Source organism: Hemibagrus wyckioides, linkage group LG12 (genome assembly GCF_019097595.1).
Source record: "Hemibagrus wyckioides isolate EC202008001 linkage group LG12, SWU_Hwy_1.0, whole genome shotgun sequence".
NCBI classification, from domain to species: Eukaryota; Metazoa; Chordata; class Actinopteri; order Siluriformes; family Bagridae; genus Hemibagrus; species Hemibagrus wyckioides.
In genome coordinates, this window is record NC_080721.1 from 15,422,445 (window position 1) to 15,449,036 (window position 26,592).

The following is a 26,592-nucleotide window of genomic DNA, read 5'->3' on the forward strand; positions in this document are numbered from 1 at the left end:
CAGAATTTTGTTGTCCAGCAGAAATCTGGACAACGTGCGGCAAACCCCAGCATGCGTGTGTCTGTATCAGAAGATAGTGTGGTGGGATGCAGACCTGTGTTCCAGGTGAGGAACACTGCACTGACGCTTTACTGTACTGCTGTGTCTGGAGCATTCTCTTTACTAGTCCTTTTACAGTGATGTATTTCTGTGGAGAAACATTATGAAACATCTCTCAGATATTTTACACTACAATATTTAATGACTGGATGAACAACTACACAGTGATATTATTGCTATCTTGTGTGTGGGTGAACTAAATGGAAGTTCCTATGATATTCCATGATGAATGAGTTATTTGAACCAATGATTCTGCAGTGAAATGCTTCTTCAAAGACACAGATACGCAGTGCAGTGTCTTAAACGTTGTACAGTCTGTGTTAGAAGTAATGAGTTTTGAAAGGTTCTGAAATTTGTGGCATAGCGACTGTAAAAAACTGTAAATGGTCAACTTGTGTTTTAGTACATGAAAGTTATGTGGTCTAAACATGACACTTTGGCTATTCTCTAGTATTTTTGACTGAAAGAAATGTTTAGTTTTACAAGAACATAAAGCATAGCAATTTTCCACCAACTTTTTTTTTCATTTCATTTTCTGTACCACTTATTCGATCTATCCTCGGGTCACCGGGAGCCTGTACCTATCTCAGGCGTCATCAGGCATCAAGGCAGGACACACCTGGACGGACTGCCAACCCATCACAGGGCACACATACACTACGGCACACTAAGCTTTGCAGCTGATTGCCTTAAATGTTTAAATTGGTTCAACTAAAAAAATGTATTTGACAATTCTGCCAAGCAGCACATTGTCTGTCAGCATGAAATGCAAAAATTGGAATGAGAAGTTTTACTCCAGTCACCAAAAACCTTACATTAAAACTCAAAACAGTCTTTTTTGGTATATGTTGTGCTGTTACAGATACAGCCACTGAACAAACAGGAACAAATCAGTGCTTGAATATAATCTAAAGTTTAAGCCTCAGTGCTGTACTGTGTTCTCCCGACACAATATAAACTATTTGACAATTCTCTTCACACGCTTCAAGGGACTGAGTGGCTGTCTGATGAAGTGAGCCTAAAATTAGCCTACTTGTGGTTTAAAGTACAAAAAGGTTATATAACATTTTCTGTACACAGGTCATTGATCCATACCTACACCATCTAGTTGAAAAGCAAAAGGCAAGCTCTAACTGTGAATGTATTTTTGAAAGGTTCCTGTAATTTTTCAGAACTCTTACTGCTGTGTTTATTTTGACCAGAACCTGGTACATCTGCTGTGTAGCTGTGTCACCCTCACTATTGTCTGGCCTTTTTGGATGTCTGTTTAAGGTATTTAAGTAATCCAAAAGTTGATGGTAATTGCATAACTGAGGTATCAATAATTTACAATTTAAATTGTTGTCCCACAGATGAAACTTCCTTTAGAGGACATTTGGCTGTGCCCTTTGAACTTTGTATGAACTTAAAGTTCTAAAGAAACTGAAAATATACAATATAAGAATATGAATATACAGAAGATGAATAAATACAGAGTGGATGAATGAATGAAAGAGTGTCTTGAATGAGTGTCTTGAATGTCCTGTATCTTGGGAGGGGTATAAACAGTTTGTGTCCTGGGTGGGTTGGGTCCTTAATGATGTTGCTAGCTCTGTTGTGTAGATGGCTAACATAGACCATGTCTAGACTGGAAAGGTTGGTTCCTACAATCCTCTGTGCAGTCTTTACTATCCAGGCCTGGTCTGTTGGTGTGCCACACTGTGACACAGTGGCAGAGAATGCTCTCTATTGTACTCCTGTAGAAATTTACTAGGAAATGAGAACATTTTCTGGGTTCTCCTGTAGTCCACAACGATCTCCTTTGTTTTTGTGGTATTCAGAACCAGGTCATTCTTCACACACCATTCAACCAAATGTTGAACCTCCTCCCTGTAATGCTTCTCGACGTTTCCTGATATCTGGTGTGGTCAGCAAACTTAACTGTGGTGTTGGAGGAGTGGATGGGTTTGCAGTCATGTGTGAATAAGGTGAAAAGAGCTGGGCGGAAGACACAGCCCTGTGGTGCTCCTGTGTTCAGGGTGATGATGCCCGATGTGTGGTTCCTCACCCTGACATTCTGTGGTCTGTTTGTGAGAAAGTCCAGAATCCATGAGCAGAGTGTGGTGGTTAATCCCAGGTTTTTAAGTTTGTCCACCAGTTTATGGGGCACTATTGTGTTAAATGCTGAACTGAAGTCAACAAATAACATCCTGCAATTAAATTAAATTAATTACAATGTAGTAAATACATTTCCTTTTGTGCTTTGGTTCAAATTTTGCCCACTATGTCTACAGTAAACACATCAGGTATTTCAAATGTTTATTACTTACTGTATGTTGTAGCTCTTTCATGCAGTTATGGTTAAAATGCACCAGATCTTTTATCTACAAATGAGCAGCATTGAATGTTAAACTTTATCATTTCCATATTTATGAGAAGCTGCTTTGGGCCAATGCCTGGTGTTAAAAGTACTGTACAAACTGTACACATGTATTTTTTGACTTCGTAAAATTAATTTCTTAACATTTAAATCATTTTTCTTGATGATATGTAATCCAAAATACTGCAGACATACTGCACATGTTTCCCGAGCTTTAAAATAGGATTTATTGTTTACTGGGTTATTACTGGGGACCAAGTGGGCATTAAATGGGTTCTATCTTGGCCCTAGATTGGCTAATGAATTGTTTTTTCTTTATAATAATAATAATAATAAAGAAGTTAAAAGCAGCATGGGCTTTAGGAATTGTCTTTAAAGATAAACATGTGAAGAGACAGTCCAACCTGAGTGAGTGATGCCCCTCCCTCACAGGAAAACAAGTGAACATCTTTTCCCGTCATCGGAGTTCATTCTGTCACCGACCGTCCTGAGGGGAACAGCATCTTCTTCTTCTTCCTCTTTGGGCTTTTCCCTTCAGGGGTTGCCACAGCGAACCCACTAGTTCCCTGAGGGGAACAGCATAGTGGAGGTAAAAATGATTATCATTAAAGACTCAGGTTTCGTCGATTCACTCACTAAAATGAATCGAGTCAGTGATTCCTTTTGAGTCAGTGATTCTTTTATAGCCCTCATTTCCTGTACAAACTCTAATTATGGTGCTGACCATGTATTGGACTATACAACTGCTTGTTTATGACATACTTGACTTCAATGAATTCAGTGTGTATCAGAAAACAGCAGAATATAGACTCAGAAACTGTGACAGATTAATGAAATTAAATTATATAATGAAATTATTACTGGAATATTACTTTACAATATTACTGGATAAATCATCACGTAGTCTACAATGTGCTGAGTATGCTAACAAAACTCAAGTCTGACTCATGGTCAGTAGGTCTACTTCATGCTGACCGTGGGCTACTAAATGTAAGAGTCTCAGATGAATCAGTCGATGAATCGACTCCGCGAGTCCGCTGAGAATCACCAAAATCAATCGATGAACCGACTCCGCGAGTCCGCTGAGAATCAGCTGAATCAGTCGATGAACCGGATCCGCGAGTCCGCTGAGAATCAGCTGAATCAGTCGATGAACCGACTCCGCGAGTCCGCTGAGAATCAGCTGAATCAATCGATGAACCGACTCCGCGAGTCCGCTGAGAATCACCTGAATCAGTCGATGAGCACGGTAGCAGCCATAGGACAAATAAGAATCGGGTTAATCTAGACCTCGGACTAACGAATCATGAGTTAATATGCAGAATCAGATCAGTCGGGGTGATCGGATCGGGTGAGTCAGTCAGGGCCAGTACAAGAACAGCAACAGCCAGGGTTGCCAGATTGGGTGCGTTTCAGCTCAATTGCGTTCCTTTTGGGCACGTACAACCGGGAAAAATGCATTGGGAGGTTTGATAAAATTCGGGCTGGTTTTTGATGCCACACGCGGGTTTTTATTTTTGACTACAAACATGATATTTTAATAAATTTTCCATTCAAACGAACTTCACAATAAATTATATGTGATGTTGAGGATTTAATTATATGGTTCAGTTAACCATTAAGGTTGAGGAGAGTCCTGTCCAATCAGACTCAATCCTGATTAGTGTTTTTATCATCATCATCATCATCATGCCAAAATGGGGTAAATATAGAAAATCCTACAGTAAAGAATGGGAGAACGAGCTGTTCTATAATATTTCAGGAGACGTTCTCATCAGTTCTGTGAAGATTCTCTGCATCAAGTCCCTATGAAAAGGTAATCGTGTTTATACGCTATTATTCTGCTATAAAATTCTAATATCATGTTTGATAATTAAATAAAACGTATTCCGGTAGTGTGTGTGTGTGTGTGTGTGTGTGTGAATTGTACCCTTTGCACTAACCCATTAGTTTTGGGTTTTCTGGTTGTTACTGTATTGTTATCACAGTATACACTTTGGCCTGGTATTTTTTGAAGTGGGCGGGGTTTAAGCTGTAATTGGGCTGGAACTCTTCAGTCCAATCTGGCAACCCTGGTCATCGGAGTTCATCCTCAGCGACCGTCCTGAGGGGAACAGCAGCAGCTCACTTCTGGCAGCGAACTGAACATTAATCTACTTTACTAAGGTAAAAACAGTTCATATTTACACACGGTTACGGTTTTGTAGTCATAGTGCAATATTTGACCCGGAAATGAGTTTAAAAGGCCAACCTGAGTCCGTAAAGTGATTTAATGAGCATTCAGCTCAAGCTTCACGTCTTCATTTTGCCATTTGAAACTCATTTCCCGCTAAAATCTGCTCGCTACTTAGCATGCTACTGAACAGATGACCTTAGCACTGTCCGAATTTAGATAACATGACCACAATTCGGACATTTCCGAGATTCAGCGGATCTCATGACTGCTTGGTGACTTTAGATCAGTGGTGGAAGTGAAATAGTGACAAAAGTATTTGAAGCAGTAAAAGGTGCTGAATATCCATCATATTAACAGTGCTTGTATTTTAAAGTTCTGAAATTCATCATGGTATAAATTCAGTGGTTTAAAATCACCCAGACATTCAGTGTTGTACATGCGGGTATCACAGGAAGAGCAATCGAACACCGATACATAATCGACCTCTGGACTGTACCTTAACCCTTTAATGTTTTATTGACCGAATTAAATAAATAATGCAAAGTAATGCAATTTTTCCATTGCTTTGGACATTAAAGGGTGAAGTCAATGAAGAAATGAAGACCCATGGTCATTTTGTGGTAACAATGGCTTTACTCAAGGGTGTAACTTTGGTTTGAGGAGAGGGGGGAGGGGCACAAAATGGGGGGTTGTTTTGGATGTGAATCCCATTTCCTGCATTTCCATACATTTCGGGATTATGGTGATACAAACTCCAGGAAATAATGAAGTTGATTATAATGATAAGTTCTGATAAAAAGAACAGTAGGCTACTAAACCATGGATATAAAAAAGATGTCTTAATTTATTTATTGTTTAATACGGGGCCGATCACCAAGACCTGAGAAAATCATTATATAAAGTGAAAAATGTTCACCATTAATGTTTAGTGTGTGAATAAAATGTAAATAATGTGAGACTCGATGTCCACTGTTACACACACTTTTATTTTAAACTGACCGCTGTAGCTGAAAATGTAAAATAAATGACTTGTACAGGACGTCTGTCAGAGACACATCCACTAAACCACAGGGGTTTAGAACAGAAACAGCAGAAAGTTTGTGTGTGTTACAGCACTATTGTGTAATATCAGGTGCAGATAGATAGATAGGTATTTTAACCCTATAATGCCAAATGTATCATATTAGATACATGAGTTCTGAGACCTCTGCATCTCCTGCATTATCAATACTTTCCTCAAAAACCTGTTGTATACAGTCTGAGACTTGTCTTCTGCCCCTAGTGGATTTTCTCAGGCTCTGCAGTCAATAGCAGGCTTTAAGCTGTCTTTTCCAAAATGGCTGCCTTCAGCACTAGCAAAGCTAACGTTAGCACTCGCACTGTTGGAAACAAGGAGGTGGCATTAGCTGCGGTAGAGACAGCACAGTGTTTCATGCTCTCTTTGTGTTCATAAAGGTGGTATCTTTTGAGGTGATTAAACAGGTTGGTTGTGTTAACTGTCTTTGTTAACACTGACCGCTGGCATATTTTACAGACTGGTTTGATCTGCTCCACGTCCGTTTTCAAATAACCAAACCATTTCCATACTACTGAAGTAGCCTGGGAAGTTTTATCACCAATGCCGCTGCCTTGAGAGGGTAAAACGGGTTCATCATCACTTTGAATGTCCCCAGCCTAACTCATCTTGTAGTGCAGTGAACTGGCTGGCTAACGCTGCCTCCTCTCACGCTGTCTCAACAAGTGGGCAGTAACTGTAAACACACGGCAGTGCTCAGCCTTCCCTGTTTCCCCTGCAGGGTCTGGCTGCTAGACCTGTCCATATCGAATAAAAAATGCCCTCAGCTTATCGTCGAGATCGACCAGAATGAGAATCGCGATCCAACTTTAAATTCAATCATTTGCACAGCCCTAGTGTGACTCATGGGCGTCGTTAGGCCATTTTTAGGGGAGCTTTAGCCCCCCTAACATTTCTACTCAGCCCCCCCCTAAAATTCTGAGATTCTCCCCTACACAAACTCTACACAAATTGGTGATCTCCTCAGTCCCCTTTACATTTCATATGAAAATGGCGGCATTCTTCAGCTCCTCCTCATCTTTCAGCACGTTCTTCAATCCGCAGACCGCGGCGTCACAGAGCGAGGATCAGAGGACAAGTGTGTGTGTGTGTGTGTGTGTGTGCGCAATGCAGTGGAATGCTGCAGTAAGTTTCCTACCCTGTTAGTCAAACCTTTATTTATTTATTTATTTATTTATTTATACATACATACATACATACATACATACATACATACTATAATACCCTCATTGGGGTCTTAAATGAAAGTCCTAGAATCGCCCCTGCTGTGACCGGAGATGTTGTCCTGAAAATGACATCAACCCTTCCAGCAGGAAACAGGACAGAAGTCTGCAGACTTATGACACATTAATAAAGAACTGGTGGCCAGCAAAATTAGGAGTTTCTTGTCTTAAACTTTTCATACATGAAGGTAACAAGCAATTAAATCTGAATGTCTTGTGTTCATGCGTTTCATCAGAGGGTGTGGATCCTGCAGCTGTGTGTTCTATTGATATGACTGACCAGTGTTTCTGTCCATCCAATTTTAATTTTTTTATTTTATTTTACTACAGTAGTATTAGTTAACATGTTCTTATATGTAAAAAAAAAAAAAAAAAATTATTGACCAAAGTTTTGGATTTGAGGCCCCCATAGCGTCCTGAGCCCATATGTCCAGCATATTCTGCATCCCCCATAATGGCACTCCTGCCTTTAGCTATACAGTGCCTTGCAAATGTATTCATACCCCTTGTACTTTTCCACTTTTTCCACAATACAAATACATGCCACACTTTTCAGATATTTATTTGTAAAAAAAATAATAATAATTTGATAACCTTTTATCCTTTTCCTTCCACTTCACAATGAAGTGCCACTTTGTGTTGGTCTAATCACATAACATCCCAATAAAATACATACCGGTCTGTGGTAACGTGACAAAATGTGGGATGAAGTTTTCAGGGCACTGTACAGGCTACAAGTGGAGTTGACCATTAAATACATACTACATACTAAGTTACTAATTATTCTGTCTGAAAAGTAATTTAATTACTTAAGTAATTTAACTCATTACTAATTACTTCTTAAAATCTCTATAAACCTTGACTGGATCAACAATAGAAAGTTTATATAGATAGTTTAAAGCCAGCATTTTAGCTTTACTAAAGCGTACTAACATTTAGCATTCTTTATTTGCACAGAATTCCTCTGCTAAATATTTGAATAAATTAACCAAGCTGTAAACCTTCCATTTTTTAAAACTAAGAGCACAATATTTTATACGTACTGTATACTGTATGTTTTTTAACAAAATAAACCCATTCCTCCTGTCCAGCTGACTGCACCGCCTCACTTTTGAAGCAGAGCTTGTACTTCATTAATGTAATTAATGTCTCTCAAAACTATTGGAATCCTTTTTTAGTATAAATAGATAATATGTTTAAATAATAAACCTATCATTTTGAATGATGAAGAAATAATTTAAAAAAGTAGTCATATTAGTAATGGGTGAAAAGTATAAGACACACCCTGTTAGCCTATAATTAACTGCAGCAGTCAGCACAAAAATAGGCAAATCAAAACGAATAATAAAGTAGATTCAAGAGTAGGCCTAGCCCTAATCCCTGGCTCTACATTATATTTATTAGCATTTATTACTAATTTTCTCCATGTTATCTCTCTTTTTTAAGACAGTCTTGTGAACTATTGCAGATCCTTCTTCTTTAACAGACCCAAGATGGAGTCATCTCCAGGGCAGGATGTTCCAGAGCCTGGAATGTCTGTGACGGATCACCTCCATCCTGTGGTTGGTTTTTTATTTTATTTTATTTTTTTAATTTGTAATAATTTTGGATTTATTGATTTTTAAATTTGAAATGATTTAAAATTATGAATGATGGGGAATTCTAAGAAGGTTTTTATGATCAGTCATTTACAGTGGGAATTATTGCCTATTAATTTTGCCTGCCATGTTTGTTAGCATATTCAATTGTTATTTAAGAAAATGTTGGGCTTAAATACACAAGGCTGAAATATTAACATATGAAGTGATATGGTGTATCTTTTGAAAATAATTTTCAGCCTACATGGTCTCTAGCATTTGACAAATTCTATAAGATTTAGATGCCCCCAAAGAAGCTTACATAATGTATGTAAAATTATTTTTTGAAGCAATCGTGAAATTCCTGGATACCTGGAGTGTGAAATATTCCATTTCTGTGTCGATTTACTTCTTTCTAAAAACCAGTAGAAAGAGACCAGTTTACCTTCACAAATGAAGGTATAAGCTTCAGATATTAAAGTGTCATGTTGTTTTACCCAACAGAGTCAAGTCACAATACACAAACGGCTTCAAATGCAGTTTAACTGCTCAGACTGTGGGATGAGTTTTCAGTGTCTGAGTATTCTCAAACAACACCGGCTCATTCACACAGGAGAGGAGCCGTATCACTGCTCACAGTGCGGGATTAGTTTTAAGTATCGGAGTACTCTCAGACAACACGAGCGCATTCACACAAAAGAGAAAGCACATCAGTGCTCAGAGTGCGGGATGAGTTTTGCTCAGTTGAGTACTTTAAAAAGCCACCGGCTCATTCACACAGGAGAGAAGCCATATCACTGCTCAGAGTGCGGGAAGAGTTTTAAGTATCAGAGTACTCTCATACAACACAAACGCATTCACACAGGAGAGAAGCCGTATCACTGCTCTCAGTGCGGGAAGAGTTTTAATCATGTCACTTCTCTGAAACGACACGAGCGCATTCACACAGGAGAGAAGCCACATCACTGCTCAGACTGCGGGATGGGTTTTAATCGTCTGAATTCTCTCAATCAGCACGAGCGCATTCACACAGCAGAGAAGACGTATCACTGCTCAGAGTGTGGGAAGAGTTTTAATCATATCAGTACTCTCAAACGACACGAGCGCCTTCACACAGGAGAGAAGCCACATCGCTGCTCAGACTGCGGGATGAGTTTTAATCGTCTGAGTACTCTCGAACAACACCGGCTCATTCACACGGGAGAGAAGCCACATCACTGCTCTCAGTGCGGGATGAGTTTCAGTCATGTGAGTATTCTCAATCAACACAAGCGCATTCACAGAGGAGAGAAGACATATCACTGCTCAGAGTGTGGGAAGAGTTTTAAGTTTCGGAGTGCTTTCAGTCAACACAAGCGCATTCACACAGGAGAGAAGCCGTATTACTGCTCAGAGTGTGGGATAAGTTTTAATCGTCTAGATACTCTCAAACAACACAAGCGCATTCACACAGGAGAGAAGCCACATCACTGCTCAGAGTGTGGGAAGAGTTTTGCTAAGCGGAGTACTTTAAAAAGCCACCAGCGCATTCACACAGGAGAGAAGCCATATCACTGCTCAGAGTGCGGGATGAGTTTTAAGTTTCTGAGTGCTCTCAATCAACACAAGCTCAATCACACAGAAGAGAAGCCATATCACTGCTCAGAGTGCGGGAAGAGTTTTAAGTTTCTGAGTGCTTTCAATCAACACAAGCGCATTCACACAGGAGAGAAGCCATATTATTGCTCAGACTGCGGGATGAGTTTTAAGTTTCTGAGTGCTTTCAATCAACACCAGCGCATTCACACAGGAGAGAAGCCATATCACTGCTCAGACTGCGGGATGAGTTTTAAGTTTCGGAGTGCTTTCAATCAACACAAGTGCATTCGCAAAGGAGAGAAGTCATATCACTGCTCAGAGTGTGGGAAGAGTTTTGCTCAGCTGGGTAATTTACGAAGCCACCAGCGCATTCACACCACAGAGAAGCCATAATCTCACCAAGTCATCAGCTACTGTAGAATAAATGTATAGATAAATTTGCATTGTTTCCTGTTTTTGGATGTACACTAGTCTGCGATTTATACTAACACTTGTGTACTAGTCTGCGATTTATACTGAGACTTGTGTACTAGTCTGTGATTTATACTGAGACTTGTACACTAGTCTGAGAGAATGCAGAAAGAAACAGATAATATTTGCACAATCATGCATTCAAGTTCAAAACAAGTTCAAGTTTAATGGCTTTACAAATCTTTTCTCAATGCATATGATTAGACCTCAGTAAAGTACATTTTCATAAAAAAATTGTAACTAAAAATTTTAGAAATGTAGAAAACTTCCTGTTTCGGTAATGATAATCAAAAAGTGGTGTTAACATTCTGACAATAGAATATTTAACATTTAACTGGAGAGATATGAAGAGATGATCTTGCCTGGTCACCATCTTGAAGTAACTGTCCCATGTGCTCCATCACTCATAATCAAACTTTATTTCCATTCTGTATGTGTGTTTAAACAGTCCTCAAAAAGTGTTGTGGAGGATGAGAACATCAGGCATGGACACATCATTTTCCTACTTTTTTTCATCATTATTATACATGAATATTCAGTAAATTATTTTTTCTGACACACATTCAGACACATCCGGACGCGTTGCGGTAATGAGAATTTCAACAGAAAATGCAGTAAAATAGAAAAATAATTCATTCTCATGTTGAATTTCCACATTGTGCAAGGTAGAAAACAGTATTGACTTTATTCTGATGCTTTTTTATATTACTAAATTACACTTTTTATATTTAAAATCATTAGTGCCGTGGTGTTTCAATGGTTTTGTGAGAGTCACCCCCATATAAGGGTATCATCAGTCATGACGCAGAGTTTCGTTCTACATACGTAACCTGTTGTAGTTTTTGAATATGATATAAACAATAAAAAGAACTGTCAAAGCTTCATTTTAATTACTCTAAGTCAACAACAATTATTTTTGTATGGATTACACAAAGTATTTTAGTATGTTAAACAGCATCTTAGTTAAATTACTAGGGAAATTAGAGTAAGGTTTACTCAAAATATTTCAGCTACAACTGCTTTAAATACACTATATTGCCAAAAGTATTTGCTCACCCATCCAAATAATCAGAATCAGGTGTTCCAATCACTTCCATGGCCACAGGTGTATAAAATCAATCACCTAGGCATGCAGACTGTTTTTACAAACATTTGTGAAAGAATGGGTCGCTCTCAGGAGCTCAGTGAATTCCAGCGTGGAACTGTGATAGGATGCCACCTGTGCAACAAATCCAGTCGTGAAATTTCCTCGCTCCTAAATATTCCACAGTCAACTGTCAGCTGTATTATAAGAACGTGGAAGTGTTTGGGAACGACAGCAACTCAGCCACGAAGTGGTAGGCCACGTAAACTGACGGAGCGGGGTCAGCGGATGCTGAGGCGCATAGTGCGAAGAGGTCGCCAACTTTCTGCAGAGTCAATCGCTACAGACCTCCAAACTTCATGTGGCCTTCAGATTAGCTCAAGAACAGTGCGCAGAGAGCTCCATGGAATGGGTTTCCATGGCCGAGCAGCTGCATCCAAGCCATACATCACCAAGTGCAATGCAAAGCGTCGGATGCAGTGGTGTAAAGCACGCCGCCACTGGACTCTAGAGCAGTGGAGACGCGTTCTCTGGAGTGACGAATTGCGCTTCTGCATCTGGCAATCTGATGGACGAGTCTGGGTTTGGCGGTTGCCAGGAGAACGGTACTTGTCTGACTGCATTGTGCCAAGTGTAAAGTTTGGTGGAGGGGGGATTATGGTGTGGGGTTGTTTTTCAGGAGCTGGGCTTGGCCCCTTAGTTCCAGTGAAAGGAACTCTGAATGCTTCAGCATACCAAGACATTTTGGACAATTCCATGCTCCCAACTTTGTGGGAACAGTTTGGAGCTGGCCCCTTCCTCTTCCAACATGACTGTGCACCAGTGACCAAAGCAAGGTCCATAAAGACATGGATGACAGAGTCTGGTGTGGATGAACTTGACTGGCCTGCACAGAGTCCTGACCTCAACCCGATAGAACACCTTTGGGATGAATTAGAGCGGAGACTGAGAGCCAGGCCTTCTTGTCCAACATCAGTGTGTGACCTCACAAAACCCTATGGATTAGGAATGGGATGTCACTTAAGTTCATATGCGAGTCAAGGCAGGTGAGTGAATACTTTTGGCAATATAGTGTAATTCATAATTGTTTTGGTAATAAACATCAATTACAATCAACTTCATACATATACATGGATTTAAATAAAATTGTTTTGGGAAACTTTCAGTGTATTTGTATGTATTTGTACTTTCATGACAAAACAGGAGAGTGTAAATAACAGTAGCGGAGTGTAAAGCCAAGGAGGACTGAAGGAATTACTCCATTTCACTGCCATCATTGTTCAGCAGGTTGTTTAACTTTGTCGCAGTTTTTTAAAGTGGTACACTTCCTTATCTCTGAAGCACTCTCTCATTAATTGCTTTATTGTTTCAAACAGTCTTTTTAAGTCTGGAAAATAATCACTGATTTTAACTATTCTCATATTTTTCTTTACTTTTAGTACAAACCACCATAAGTGCTTACTGTTTATCAGTAATCAGGGTGAAAATCCATCATTTCGTATACAAAATGTCCTAAAATTGCTATAAAATTATTATTTTTAGTTTAAATTGTGTTAGTCTGGGCAGGTATGTCTACTCAATACAGAACTGCCCTACATCTTGTGAATGATACAGTGACAAGCCAATTCTACCTGAATAACATCATTAATCCAGTCATTGTGCACCTGCATGAGCAACACAGGCCTAATTTCATTTTCATGGACGACAATGCTCCAGCTCATCGAGGTCGCATCATTAGGCAACGGCTGCTGGAGGCTGGGGTACCTCAAATGGAGTGGCCTGCACTTTCTCCAGACCTGAATACCATAGAAAACCTCTGGGATCAGCCGAGTCGCCCTGTAGAGGCTCGTAACCCTGCACCCCAGAACCTCAATGACCTGCCGCCCTTCAAGAAGAGTGGAATGCCATGCCTCAGCTGACAATAAGACTCGTGAACAGTATGAGACGTCGTTGTCAAGCTGTAATTAATGGTCAAGGGCACATGACAGATTATTGAGACATTGAGATTTTTTGTTGTGGTATACCCACCACTGTTGTTGGCTTTTGTTTCAATAAATTGTTTGAGATGAGGAAATCACCATTGCAGCTTCTACTTAAATGCCCTACTTGCATGATATAATATCACTGTAGTGTGAACTTTTTACATTTTCCATAAATTTCACCCAAAAGCCAAATATCCTTAACTTTTTGTGAGTAGTGTATATAATTGATCTATTAATGGATTGATTTGCACAGTTCATCACTAGGGTTTTAATTCAGTAATGAAGACTTTTAACGATCTTAGACATTTCTCCTGATCTAGGGAAATGGGGTAGTTCCTCATGGGGTAAATGTGGTTATTGTGGGACAGTCTGGGTGTTAAATGGGCTGCTTTACAGCTCCTTTAAAGCAGTAAAAAAGAGTAAAGGAGCCAGAGGACAGTGAACTTTTATCATTTACAATTAACAAGAAAGAAAAAGTAGATCAACAACAACACAGTGAGCACTAATAGTAATAATAACACCAATAATGCTGATACTGTATGTCTTTAATCAATTTCAGTGGCTTTATAATCTACATCTTAAACAAATTCTACATATTTACAGAGCTTGAGCAGCAGCTCTAAAAGATGTGTTGGTCTTCACGTGTCTCAGAGGAAGAAGGTGTTAGCTTTCACCCTCCCTGACTGCTAGCTATCCTTAAATAAGAAAAAAATAATTCAATAAATATTTCATCATGGTTCTTTATCAGACCCTGTTTCTGTGGTCCCATGAACCACTTTTCCAGACCGTGGTTACAGATTTGACATGACTGTATGAATGCAGGTCCTTACATTTCTCTTCCAATAAGGTCAACTCATTACTGACCATTGATTTTACATTGTGGTTCAAGTATATGGTGAAATGAGTGACATCCAACAACACAGCCATAACATGGAGCCGGCAGGAGATCCAGGTCTCAGTAGAGGTCAAGCAGTGGGAGGAAGGAAGGCAAGGAGGATGTGTTGCTTAAAGGAATGACTGGGAACAAGCAGCTTTTCTGAGGTGTTAGGGTTAGGGTCTATTCACTTCAAGATGCCTGTTGTGGAAAATTCTCCATCACTGTAATCAGTAATCCTCTTTCCAAAATGTCTTTTCAGAGGCTGATGGAGCTGCATGCTGACATAACCATCACAAATTCATCTCCCTCCATGAGGCGGCTTCCACCAAGACAAACAGAATTTTGTTGTCCAGCAGAAATCTGGACAACGTGTGGCAAACCCCAGCATGCGTGTGTCTGTATCAGAAGATAGTGTGGTGGGATGCAGACCTGTGTTCCAGGTGAGGAACACTGCACTGACGCTTTACTGTACTGCTGTGTCTGGAGCATTCTCTTTACTAGTCCTTTTACAGTGATGTATTTCTGTGGAGAAACATTATGAAACATCTCTCAGAAATTTTACACTACAATATTTAATGACTGGATGAACAACTACACAGTGATATTATTGCTATCTTGTGTGTGGGTGAACTAAATGGAAGTTCCTATGATATTCCATGATGAATGAGTTATTTGAACCAATGATTCTGCAGTGAAATGCTTCTTCAAAGACACAGATACGCAGTGCAGTGTCTTAAACGTTGTACAGTCTGTGTTAGAAGTAATGAGTTTTGAAAACTGACATGGAAGTTGTTGGAAACTTTTTCCTTGTCGAAGCAGAGACCAGGAGACGTTGGGATATCTTTTAAGCAGAAGTTACTCTTTATTGAGAACTCACTGTGCGTTGCTGTAGTCATCCAAGTCTGACTATAGTTTCAGCATTGTAGAATTTATACTTTTTTAAATAAAGCATGCAACTGCAGTACAGGAATCAGCCCGGTAACGGAATTTCCCCAGTCCTGACCTTATCAGCATAACAGTGTCATTCAAATGCATATGTACTAATCCAATCAGCCTGACAGTATCACCCAGACCTTCACATTATCATAGAGACAAAGGCACAGCCTGGCCTTGAGATTAGCATTCACATTTAACTTGGGACCCTGCCCGGTGGTCAGGAAGTACATAAAGACAAAAGGTTAATGTCTCAGACACCTGGGCTGCCGGACTTGATCTTCTTAGAATGTCATCATCTTCACCTCAAAATGTAAAACCCAATGTATATAACTTTTTCAGTTTATATACTATTATGTTGTTTACTATTATGTTGTTTACTATTATGTTGTACCTACATTTAACATTTTATAAATTTGTAATCCAACAAGGTTCTGAAATTTGTGGCATAGTGACTGTAAAAAAACCGTAAAGTTAAGTGGTCTAAACATGACACTGGCTATTCTCTGGTATTTTTGACTGAAAGCACTAAAAGAAATGTTTAGTTTTACAAGAACACACTAGTTTTGAACAAAATCTTTGAGATGTATTGAATTGCGCTTTTAACACTGGACATTGTCATAAAGCAGCTTTACAGAAATATGAAGCTCAGAATGGAAATAGACAATAATGTTTAAGTAACTGCTACGTACAAGGCCTACGTACTGTGCCTATCTCGGGCATCATCGGGCATCAAGGCAGTTAGTTAGTGGTTAGCACCTTCGCCTCACTCCTCCAGTGTCCTGGGTTCGAGTCTCGCTCCTGCTCACTGTGTGTGTGGAGTTTGCCCCGTGCTTAGTGGGGTTCCTCCAGGTGCTCCGGTTTCCTCCCACACAGGGTGTGTCACCCTGGACAGAGTGCCAACCCATCACAGGGCGCACACACACAACGGGCTATTTAGAGACTCCCAATCAGCCTAGGAGCTTTGGACACCTGGACAGAGTGCCAACCCATCACAGGGCACACACACACAACGGGCAATTTAGAGACTCCAATCAGCCTAGAAGCATGTCTTTGGACTGTAGGACGAAACCCTCCCACAGTCCAAAGGGCACAGGGCACACACACAGTGTGTGTGTGTGCGCCCTGTGATGGGTTGGCACTCCTCCACACCTTGGCACTCCATCCAGGGTGACTCCCATCACAGGGCACACAGTGTGTGTAAACACACTAAACACAGTGTATGCCCTGTGATGGGAGTCACCCTGGACGGAGTGCCAAGGTGTGGAGGTGTGCCAAGTGCCAAGGTGTGGAGGACGGTGACTCCCATCACACCCTCCGTCACCCTGGATGGAGTGCCAACCCATCACAGGGCGCACACACCCAACAGGCAATTTAGAGACTCCAATCAGCCTAGGAGCATGTCTTTGGACTGTGGGAGGAAACCGGAGCACCTGGAGGAACCCCACTAAGCACGGGGCAAACTCCACACACACAGTGAGCAGGAGCGAGACTTGAATCCAGGACACTGGAGGAGTGAGGCAAAGGTGCTAACCACTAAGCTGTTGACTGAACGTTGACTGAAAGTTGTCTGAAACTGCTGGTTTAAGTTAGGTACCCCTTCCTCAGTAAGTACATTTAACTAGTCATTATGAATTTATTTAAAGTTAAATAGGGGTTAAGTGAACTTAGTAGACACAACTACACAGACCTGATGTTCAGTAAACTCAAAAAAGCTTTGCAGCTGATTGCCTTAAATGTTTAAGTTTTTTTAAGATGCCCCTCCCTTACAGGGAAACAAGTGAACATCTTTTCCCTTCATCGGAGTTCATTCTGTCACCGACTGTCCTGAGGGGAACAGCATACTGGTGGTAAAAACGATTATCTTTAAAGACTCAGGTTTCGTTGATTCACTCACTAAAATGAATCGAGTCAGTGATTCTTTTATAGCCCTCATTTCCTGTACAAACTCTAATTATGGTGCTGACCATGTATTGGACTATACAACTGCTTGTTTATGACATACTTGACTTCAGTGAATTCAGTATGTATCAGAAAACTGTAGACTATAGACTCAGAAACTGTGACAGATTAATGAAATTAAATTATATAATGAAATTATTACTGGAATATTACTTTACAATATTACTGGATAAATCATCACGTAGTCTACAATGTGCTGAGTATGCTAACAAAACTCAAGTCTGACTCATGGTCAGTAGGTCTACTTCATGCTGACCGTGGGCTACTAAATGTAAGAGTCTCAGATGAATCAGTCGATGAACCGGATCCGCGAGTCCGCTGAGAATCAGCTGAATCAGTCGATGAACCGACTCCGCGAGTCCGCTGAGAATCAGCTGAATCAGTCGATGAACCGAGTCCGCTGAGAATCACCAGAATCAGTCGATGAACCAACTCCACGAGTCTGCTGAGAATCAGCTGAATCAGTCGATGAACCGACTCCGCGAGTCTGCTGAGAATCAGCTGAATCAGTCGATGAACCGACTCTGCGAATCCGCTGAGAATCAGCTGAATCAGTCGATGAACCGAGTCCGCTGAGAATCACCAGAATCAGTCGATGAACCAACTCCACGAGTCTGCTGCGAATCAGCTGAATCAGTCAAAGAACTGGGCTCCTTTTGGTCACGTCTAACCAGAAAAAATGCATTGGGAGAGTTGATAAAATTTGGGCTGGTTTTTGAAGCCACATGCAGGTTTTTATTTTTGACTATAAACATGATGTTTTAATATTTTTTTCATTCAAACGAACTTCACAATAAAGTATAATATGTAATGTTGAGGATTTAATTATATGGTTCAGTTTAACCAATCAGACTTCAATCCGGATTAGTGTTCTTATCATCATCATCATCATCATCATGCCAAAATGGGGTAAATATAGAAAATCCTACAGTAAAGAATGGGAGAACGAGCTGTTCTATAATATTTCAGGAGACGTTTTCACCAGTTCTGTGAAGATTCTCTGCATTAAGTCCCTATGAAAAGGTATAAATGCTATAAAATTCTGATGTCATGTTTGATACTTAAATAAAACCTATACAGGTAGTGTGTGTGTGTATGTATGTGTGTGTGTGTGTCTGGTATTTTTTGAAGTGGGCGGGGTTTAAGCTGTAATTGGGCTGGAACTCTTCAGTCCAATCTGGCAACCCTGGTCATCGGAGTTCATCCTCAGCGACCGTCCTGAGGGGAACAGCAGCAGCTCACTTCTGGCAGCGAACTGAACATTAATCTACTTTACTAAGGTAAAAACAGTTCATATTTACACACGGTTACGGTTTTGTAGTCATAGTGCAATATTTGACCCGGAAATGAGTTTAAAAGGCCAACCTGAGTCCGTAAAGTGATTTAATGAGCATTCAGCTCAAGCTTCACGTCTTCATTTTGCCATTTGAAACTCATTTCCCGCTAAAATCTGCTCGCTACTTAGCATGCTACTGAACAGATGACCTTAGCACTGTCCGAATTTAGATAACATGACCACAATTCGGACATTTCCGAGATTCAGCGGATCTCATGACTGCTTGGTGACTTTAGATCAGTGGTGGAAGTGAAATAGTGACAAAAGTATTTGAAGCAGTAAAAGGTGCTGAATATCCATCATATTAACAGTGCTTGTATTTTAAAGTTCTGAAATTCATCATGGTATAAATTCAGTGGTTTAAAATCACCCAGACATTCAGTGTTGTACATGCGGGTATCACAGGAAGAGCAATCGAACACCGATACATAATCGACCTCTGGACTGTACCTTAACCCTTTAATGTTTTATTGACCGAATTAAATAAATAATGCAAAGTAATGCAATTTTTCCATTGCTTTGGACATTAAAGGGTGAAGTCAATGAAGAAATGAAGACCCATGGTCATTTTGTGGTAACAATGGCTTTACTCAAGGGTGTAACTTTGGTTTGAGGAGAGGGGGGAGGGGCACAAAATGGGGGGTTGTTTTGGATGTGAATCCCATTTCCTGCATTTCCATACATTTCGGGATTATGGTGATACAAACTCCAGGAAATAATGAAGTTGATTATAATGATAAGTTCTGATAAAAAGAACAGTAGGCTACTAAACCATGGATATAAAAAAGATGTCTTAATTTATTTATTGTTTAATACGGGGCCGATCACCAAGACCTGAGAAAATCATTATATAAAGTGAAAAATGTTCACCATTAATGTTTAGTGTGTGAATAAAATGTAAATAATGTGAGACTCTGTCATAGACGCATCCACTAAACCACAGGGGTTTAGAACAGAAACAGCAGAAAGTTTGTGTGTGTTACAGCACTATTGTGTAATATCAGGTGCAGATAGATAGATAGGTATTTTAACCCTATAATGCCAAATGTATCATATTAGATACATGAGTTCTGAGACCTCTGCATCTCCTGCATTATCAATACTTTCCTCAAAAACCTGTTGTATACAGTCTGAGACTTGTCTTCTGCCCCTAGTGGATTTTCTCAGGCTCTGCAGTCAATAGCAGGCTTTAAGCTGTCTTTTCCAAAATAGCTGCCTTCATGGACTGACTGGGTAGTTTTTTGCAGGGACATCTTTGCTCATTTTGAAAAAGTTATGGTAAAAATAGCATTTACAGTATCTCACAAAAGTGAGTACACCCCTGACATTTTTGTAAATATTGTATTATATCTTTTCATGTGACAACACTGAAGAAATGCCCCTCTGCTCCAATGTACAGTAGTGAGTGTCCAGCCTGTATAACAGTGTAAATTTACTGTCCCCTCAAAATAACTCAACACACAGACATTAATGTCTAAACCGTTGGCAACAAAAGTGACTCCACCCCTAAGTGGAAATGTCCAAATTGGGCCCAAAATGTCAATATTTTGTGTGACCATAATTATTTTCCAGCATTGCCTTAACCCTCTTCAGCGTGCGTGCGTGTGTGCGCGTGTGCGTGCGTGCGTGCGCGTGTGTGTGCGTGTGTGCGTACGTGTGCAATACAGTGGAATGCTGCAATAAGTTTGCCATCCTACCCTGTTAGTCAAACCTTTAATTAATTAATTAATTTATTTTTTCTTACTATAATACCCTCATTGGGGTCTTAAATGAAAGTCCTAGAATCGCCCCTGCTGTGACCGGAGATGTTGTCCTGAAAATGACATCAACCCTTCCAGCAGGAAACAGGACAGAAGTCTGCAGACTTATGACACATTAATAAAGAACTGGTGGCCAGCAAAATTAGGAGTTTCTTGTCTTAAACTTTTCATACATGAAGGTAACAAGCAATTAAATCTGAATGTCTTGTGTTCATGCGTTTCATCAGAGGGTGTGGATCCTGCAGCTGTGTGTTCTATTGATATGACTGACCAGTGTTTCTGTCCATCCAATTTAATTTTTTTTATTTTATTTTACTACAGTAGTATTAGTTAACATGTTCTTATATGTAAAAAAAAAATAAAAAATTATTGACCAAAGTTTTGGATTTGAGGCCCCCATAGCGTCCTGAGCCCATATGTCCAGCATATTCTGCATCCCCCATAATGGCACTCCTGCCTTTAGCTATACAGTGCCTTGCAAATGTATTCATACCCCTTGTACTTTTCCACTTTTTCCACAATACAAATGTATGCCACACTTTTTTCAGATATTTATTTGTAAAAAAAAAAAAATTTGATAATCTTTTATCCTTTTCCTTCCACTTCACAATGAAGTGCCACTTTGTGTTGGTCTAATCACATAACATCCCAATAAAATACATACCGGTCTGTGGTAACGTGACAAAATGTGGAAAAGTGGGATGAAGTTTTCAGGGCACTGTACAGGCTACAAGTGGAGTTGACCATTAAATACATACTACATACTAAGTTACTAATTATTCTGTCTGAAAAGTAATTTAATTACTTAATAAGTAATTCAACTCATTACTAATTAGGGCCCGAGCACCGAAGGAGCAAGGCCAGAGGCCTTGCACCATAGGTGCGGAAGCCCTATTGTTCATATTTATTCATTCATTCATTCATTCATTCATTCTCAACCTTTCGGGGCATTTTGGACCCCTTAACATGCTCAAAAACTCTTGAAAATCAGCAGACAGGTTGGAATCTGCGGCCATTGGGACGTCACCGTGGCTCGGCCCTGGGCGTGGCACACACCCATTACAGCGCCCCCTGGAACATCTTGCTGCATAGCTGATACACACTTGCACGTATCCATGTACAACTTGGTCCACACTTAGATCTCATTGAACTGAACAACTTTCACACTGCATGTCATTAAGTCTAATCCACAGGAAGTGAGGTATTTTGAGTTGTTTGCAAAACGCACCCAATGGAATTTGAAATACTCCTCCTAGGGAATTGATACAACCGCCACCAAACCCAGGCTAATATGATCTCAAGACATTTATACAACCGCCACCAAACCCAGGCTAATATGATCTCAAGACATTATTATAACCGCCACCAAACCCAGGCTAATATGATCTCAAGACATTATTATAACCGCCACCAAACCCAGGCTAATATGATCTCAAGACACTGATACAACCGCCACCAAACCCAGGCTAATATGATCTCAAGACACTGATACAACCGCCACCAAACCCAGGCTAATATGATCTCAGGACATTGATACAACCGCCACCAAACCCAGGCTAATATGATCTCAAGACATTATTATAACCGCCACCAAACCCAGGCTAATATGATCTCAAGACATTATTATAACCGCCACCAAACCCAGGCTAATATGATCTCAAGACATTTATACAACCGCCACCAAACCCAGGCTAATATGATCTCAAGACATTATTATAACCGCCACCAAACCCAGGCTAATATGATCTCAAGACACTGATACAACCGCCACCAAACCCAGGCTAATATGATCTCAAGACACTGATACAACCGCCACCAAACCCAGGCTAATATGATCTCAGGACATTGATACAACCGCCACCAAACCCAGGCTAATATGATCTCAAGACATTATTATAACCGCCACCAAACCCAGGCTAATATGATCTCAAGACATTATTATAACCGCCACCAAACCCAGGCTAATATGATCTCGACACTGATACAACCGCCACCAAACCCAGGCTAATATGATCTCGACACTGATACAACCGCCACCAAACCCAGGCTAATATGATCTCGACACTGATACAACCGCCACCAAACCCAGGCTAATATGATCTCAAGACACTGATAATGTAAGTTGATGAGGGATTTTTGATCTCAAACGGTTCAGCCGTGAGAAACCCTTAAACTTATGGCGAATAAAACGAAACAGGAAGTGGCTAATAACTTCTGTGTACATTAAGTGATCTACATGAAACCTTAGGATTATGTTAAGCATTGAAAGCTGATCACACTGATATGACAACTGTGAGTCTCGGTCATAGCGCCTCCAACTGGCAGCAGGAAGTTTGTCACTTTTTGAAATCTCTAATATTTTCTCCCTTACTTTCACCTGATTTGGTTCAGAATCAGTCAGGATAATGTCAGGACATGGCTGATGTGAAACTGTGAAGGAATTTTTGATACCTTGAATCGTGTTACTATGGCAACCCTTTACATGAGAACATAATAGAAGAAAATGAATCTTCTCATATCTTACGAATGAAAAGGCCTAATGTTCCAGAATATTTCCCATAGAGAGTGTAAATGTTTGAGAGAGGCCAGTGTGGCTGGTCCCTGGGCGTGGCACAGGGCTGTCACAGCGCCCCCTGGAACTCTGTCTGAAATATAGCTGCACAGATCATATTCACTTGCACGTATATGCATGAGAGCCGGGATACATTTAGATCTCATTGAGCTAAATGATGTTCATCCACCTGTCATGGGATCTGCTTAACAGGAAGTCAGTTATTTTGGGATGTTTGAAAAACGCACCCAATGGAATTTGATATACTCCTCCTAGGGGATTTGTATGATTTTGACCAAACAGGGTCCAATATGATCTGAAGACATTGAGGATCTAAAGTTGATAAGGGATTTTTGATCTCAAACGGTTCAGCCGTGAGGAGCCCTTAAACTTATGGCGAATAAATAAAAGTACACCCAAATTGTCACTCTTGTCCTTTTGGTATTTCCCCTTTAAATGCATGTACCTACTGGTGCGTCTGGGCGGCAATGGCACCGTGTAGTGATGGCCCATAGTGCGAGGGCCTGTCATTGCTGCTTGCAGCTATGTTTACTTCTTAAAATCTCTATAAACCTTGACTGGATCAACAATAGAAAGTTTATATAGATAGTTTAAAGCCAGCATTTTAGCTTTACTAAAGCGTACTAACATTTAGCATTGTTTATTTGCACAGAATTCCTCTGCTAAATATTTGAAACTTTCAATTTATTTATTTAGTTATTTTTAAAACTAAGAGCACAATATTTTATACGTACTGTAAACTGTATGTTTTTTAACAAAATAAACCCATTCCTCCTGTCCAGCTGACTGCACCGCCTCACTTTTGAAGCAGAGCTTGTACTTCATTAATGTAATTAATGTCTCTCAAAACTATTGGAATCCTTTTTTAGTATAAATAGATAATATGTTTAAATAATAAACCTATCATTTTGAATGATGAAGAAATAATTTTAAAAATTAGTAATGGGTGAAAAGTGTAACGGAACGTGCAGATCCCGAACACCAGAGGGAACCCTTGCCTGAGTTTTGACTTCATGAACTGACTTCCGGTGCCGGGGTATTTAAACAGCTATCAGTCCTTTAATCCCTGCAAAGTATCAACCTCTCTAAGAGCATACTGAGCGTTTCCATAGATTGTCTTGATTTATTGTGTATGATTCCTACCTGTTCCTATTCGACTTAGTCTTTCGATTCTGTGATTCGGTTTTGGTTTTTGAGTGTTTTGTTTACCGGCTTTTGACCCTTTTTTGACCCATGTTATCTCTCTTTTTTAAGACAGTCTTGTGAACTATTGCAGATCCTTCTTCTTTAACAGACCCAAGATGGAGTCATCTCCAGGGCAGGATGTTCCAGAGCCTGGAATGTCTGTGACGGATCACCTCCATCCTGTGGTTGGTTTTTTATTTTATTTTATTTTTTTTATTTGTAATAATTTTGGATTTATTGATTTTTAAATTTGAAATGATTTAAAATTATGAATGATGGGGAATTCTAAGAAGGTTTTTATGATCAGTCATTTACAGTGGGAATTATTGCCTATTAATTTTGCCTGCCATGTTTGTTAGCATATTCAATTGTTATTTAAGAAAATGTTGGGCTTAAATACACAAGGCTGAAATATTAACATATGAAGTGATATGGTGTATCTTTTGAAAATAATTTTCAGCCTACATGGTCTCTAGCATTTGACAAATTCTATAAGATTTAGATGCCCCCAAAGAAGCTTACATAATGTATGTAAAATTATTTTTTGAAGCAATCGTGAAATTCCTGGATACCTGGAGTGTGAAATATTCCATTTCTGTGTCGATTTACTTCTTTCTAAAAACCAGTAGAAAGAGACCAGTTTACCTTCACAAATGAAGGTATAAGCTTCAGATATTAAAGTGTCATGTTGTTTTACCCAACAGAGTCAAGTCACAATACACAAACGGCTTCAAATGCAGTTTAACTGCTCAGACTGTGGGATGAGTTTTCAGTGTCTGAGTATTCTCGAACAACACCGGCTCATTCACACAGGAGAGGAGCCGTATCACTGCTCACAGTGCGGGATTAGTTTTAAGTATCGGAGTACTCTCAGACAACACGAGCGCATTCACACAAAAGAGAAAGCACATCAGTGCTCAGAGTGCGGGATGAGTTTTGAGTATCGGAGTACTCTCATACAACACGAGCGCATTCACACAGGAGAGGAGCCGTATCAGTGCTCAGAGTGCGGGAAGAGTTTTGAGTATCAGAGTACTCTCAGACAACACGAGCGCATTCACACAAAAGAGAAGCCGTATCACTGCTCAGAGTGCTGGAAGAGTTTTGCTCAGTTGAGTACTTTAAAAAGCCACCGGCTCATTCACACAGGAGAGAAGCCACATTACTGCTCACAGTGCAGAAAGAGTTTTAAGTGTCTGAGTGCTCTCAGACTACACAAGCGCATTCACACAGGAGAGAAGCCGTATCACTGCTCTCAGTGCGGGAAGAGTTTTAATCATGTCACTTCTCTCAAACGACACGAGCGCATTCACACAGGAGAGAAGCCACATCACTGCTCAGAGTGTGGGATGGGTTTTAATCGTCTGAATTCTCTCAATCAGCACGAGCGCATTCACACAGCAGAGAAGACGCATCACTGCTCAGAGTGTGGGAAGAGTTTTAATCATATCAGTACTCTCAAACGACACGAGCGCCTTCACACAGGAGAGAAGCCACATCGCTGCTCAGACTGCGGGATGAGTTTTAATCGTCTGAGTACTCTCGAACAACACCGGCTCATTCACACGGGAGAGAAGCCACATCACTGCTCTCAGTGCGGGATGAGTTTCAGTCATGTGAGTATTCTCAGTCAACACAAGCGCATTCACAGAGGAGAGAAGACATATCACTGCTCAGAGTGTGGGAAGAGTTTTGCTCAGCAGAGTTCTTTAAAAAGCCACCAGTGCAATCACACAGGAGAGAAGCCATATCACTGCTCAGAGTGTGGGAAGAGTTTTAAGTTTCTGAGTGCTTTCATTCAACACAAGCGCATTCACACAGGAGAGAAGCCATATTATTGCTCAGACTGCGGGATGAGTTTTAAGTTTCTGAGTGCTTTCAATCAACACCAGCGCATTCACACAGGAGAGAAGCCATATCACTGCTCAGACTGCGGGATGAGTTTTGCTCAGCTGGGTAATTTACGAAGTCACCAGTGCATTCACACAGGAGAGAAGCCATAATCTCACCAAGGCATCAGCTACTGTAGAATAAATGTATAGATAAATTTGCATTGTTTCCTGTTTTTGGATGTAATATAGTTCCCTTTCGAGGGAACTTGATGCTACGTCATGACTGATGCTGTGGGAACACTTTGTCAAGGAAGTGTGTCTGAAGGTCTGTGTGCACATGCCAGTTCACTGGCTCGGATAGGACACGTGACGGAGGAATACACGCCAGCATGTCCATATAAGGGCATCATCAGTCATGACGCAGAGTCTCGTTCTACATACGTAACCTGTTGTAGTTTTTGAATATGATATAAACAATAAAAAGAACTGTCAAAGCTTTTTTGTCATTTTA

General features: G+C 40.2%; 2 protein-coding genes across 4 annotated transcripts; both read left to right on the plus strand.

The window, feature by feature from the left end:
- LOC131362686 (zinc finger protein 850-like) lies at positions 1-12,181 on the plus strand. 3 transcript variants are annotated; one of them, XM_058404879.1, is made up of 5 exons: positions 1-105; positions 4,476-4,624; positions 5,213-5,254; positions 8,401-8,494; positions 9,014-12,181. In XM_058404879.1, the coding sequence occupies exons 4-5, from the start codon at positions 8,426-8,428 to the stop codon at positions 10,478-10,480; spliced, it is 1,536 nt and encodes a 511-aa protein (XP_058260862.1). In that variant the 5' UTR covers positions 1-105; positions 4,476-4,624; positions 5,213-5,254; positions 8,401-8,425; the 3' UTR covers positions 10,481-12,181. The 3 variants fall into 3 exon arrangements, with proteins under 3 accessions (XP_058260862.1, XP_058260861.1, XP_058260860.1); XM_058404878.1 differs by lacking the exon at positions 5,213-5,254 and having other exon boundaries at positions 8,379-8,494; positions 9,014-12,180; XM_058404877.1 differs by lacking the exon at positions 5,213-5,254 and having other exon boundaries at positions 9,014-12,173.
- Positions 23-26,592, plus strand: LOC131362689 (zinc finger protein 135-like). Its single transcript, XM_058404882.1, has 4 exons — positions 23-105; positions 17,207-18,676; positions 24,341-24,434; positions 24,954-26,592. Exons 3-4 carry the CDS (start codon positions 24,366-24,368, stop codon positions 26,250-26,252), a joined length of 1,368 nt encoding a protein of 455 aa, XP_058260865.1. The 5' UTR covers positions 23-105; positions 17,207-18,676; positions 24,341-24,365; the 3' UTR covers positions 26,253-26,592.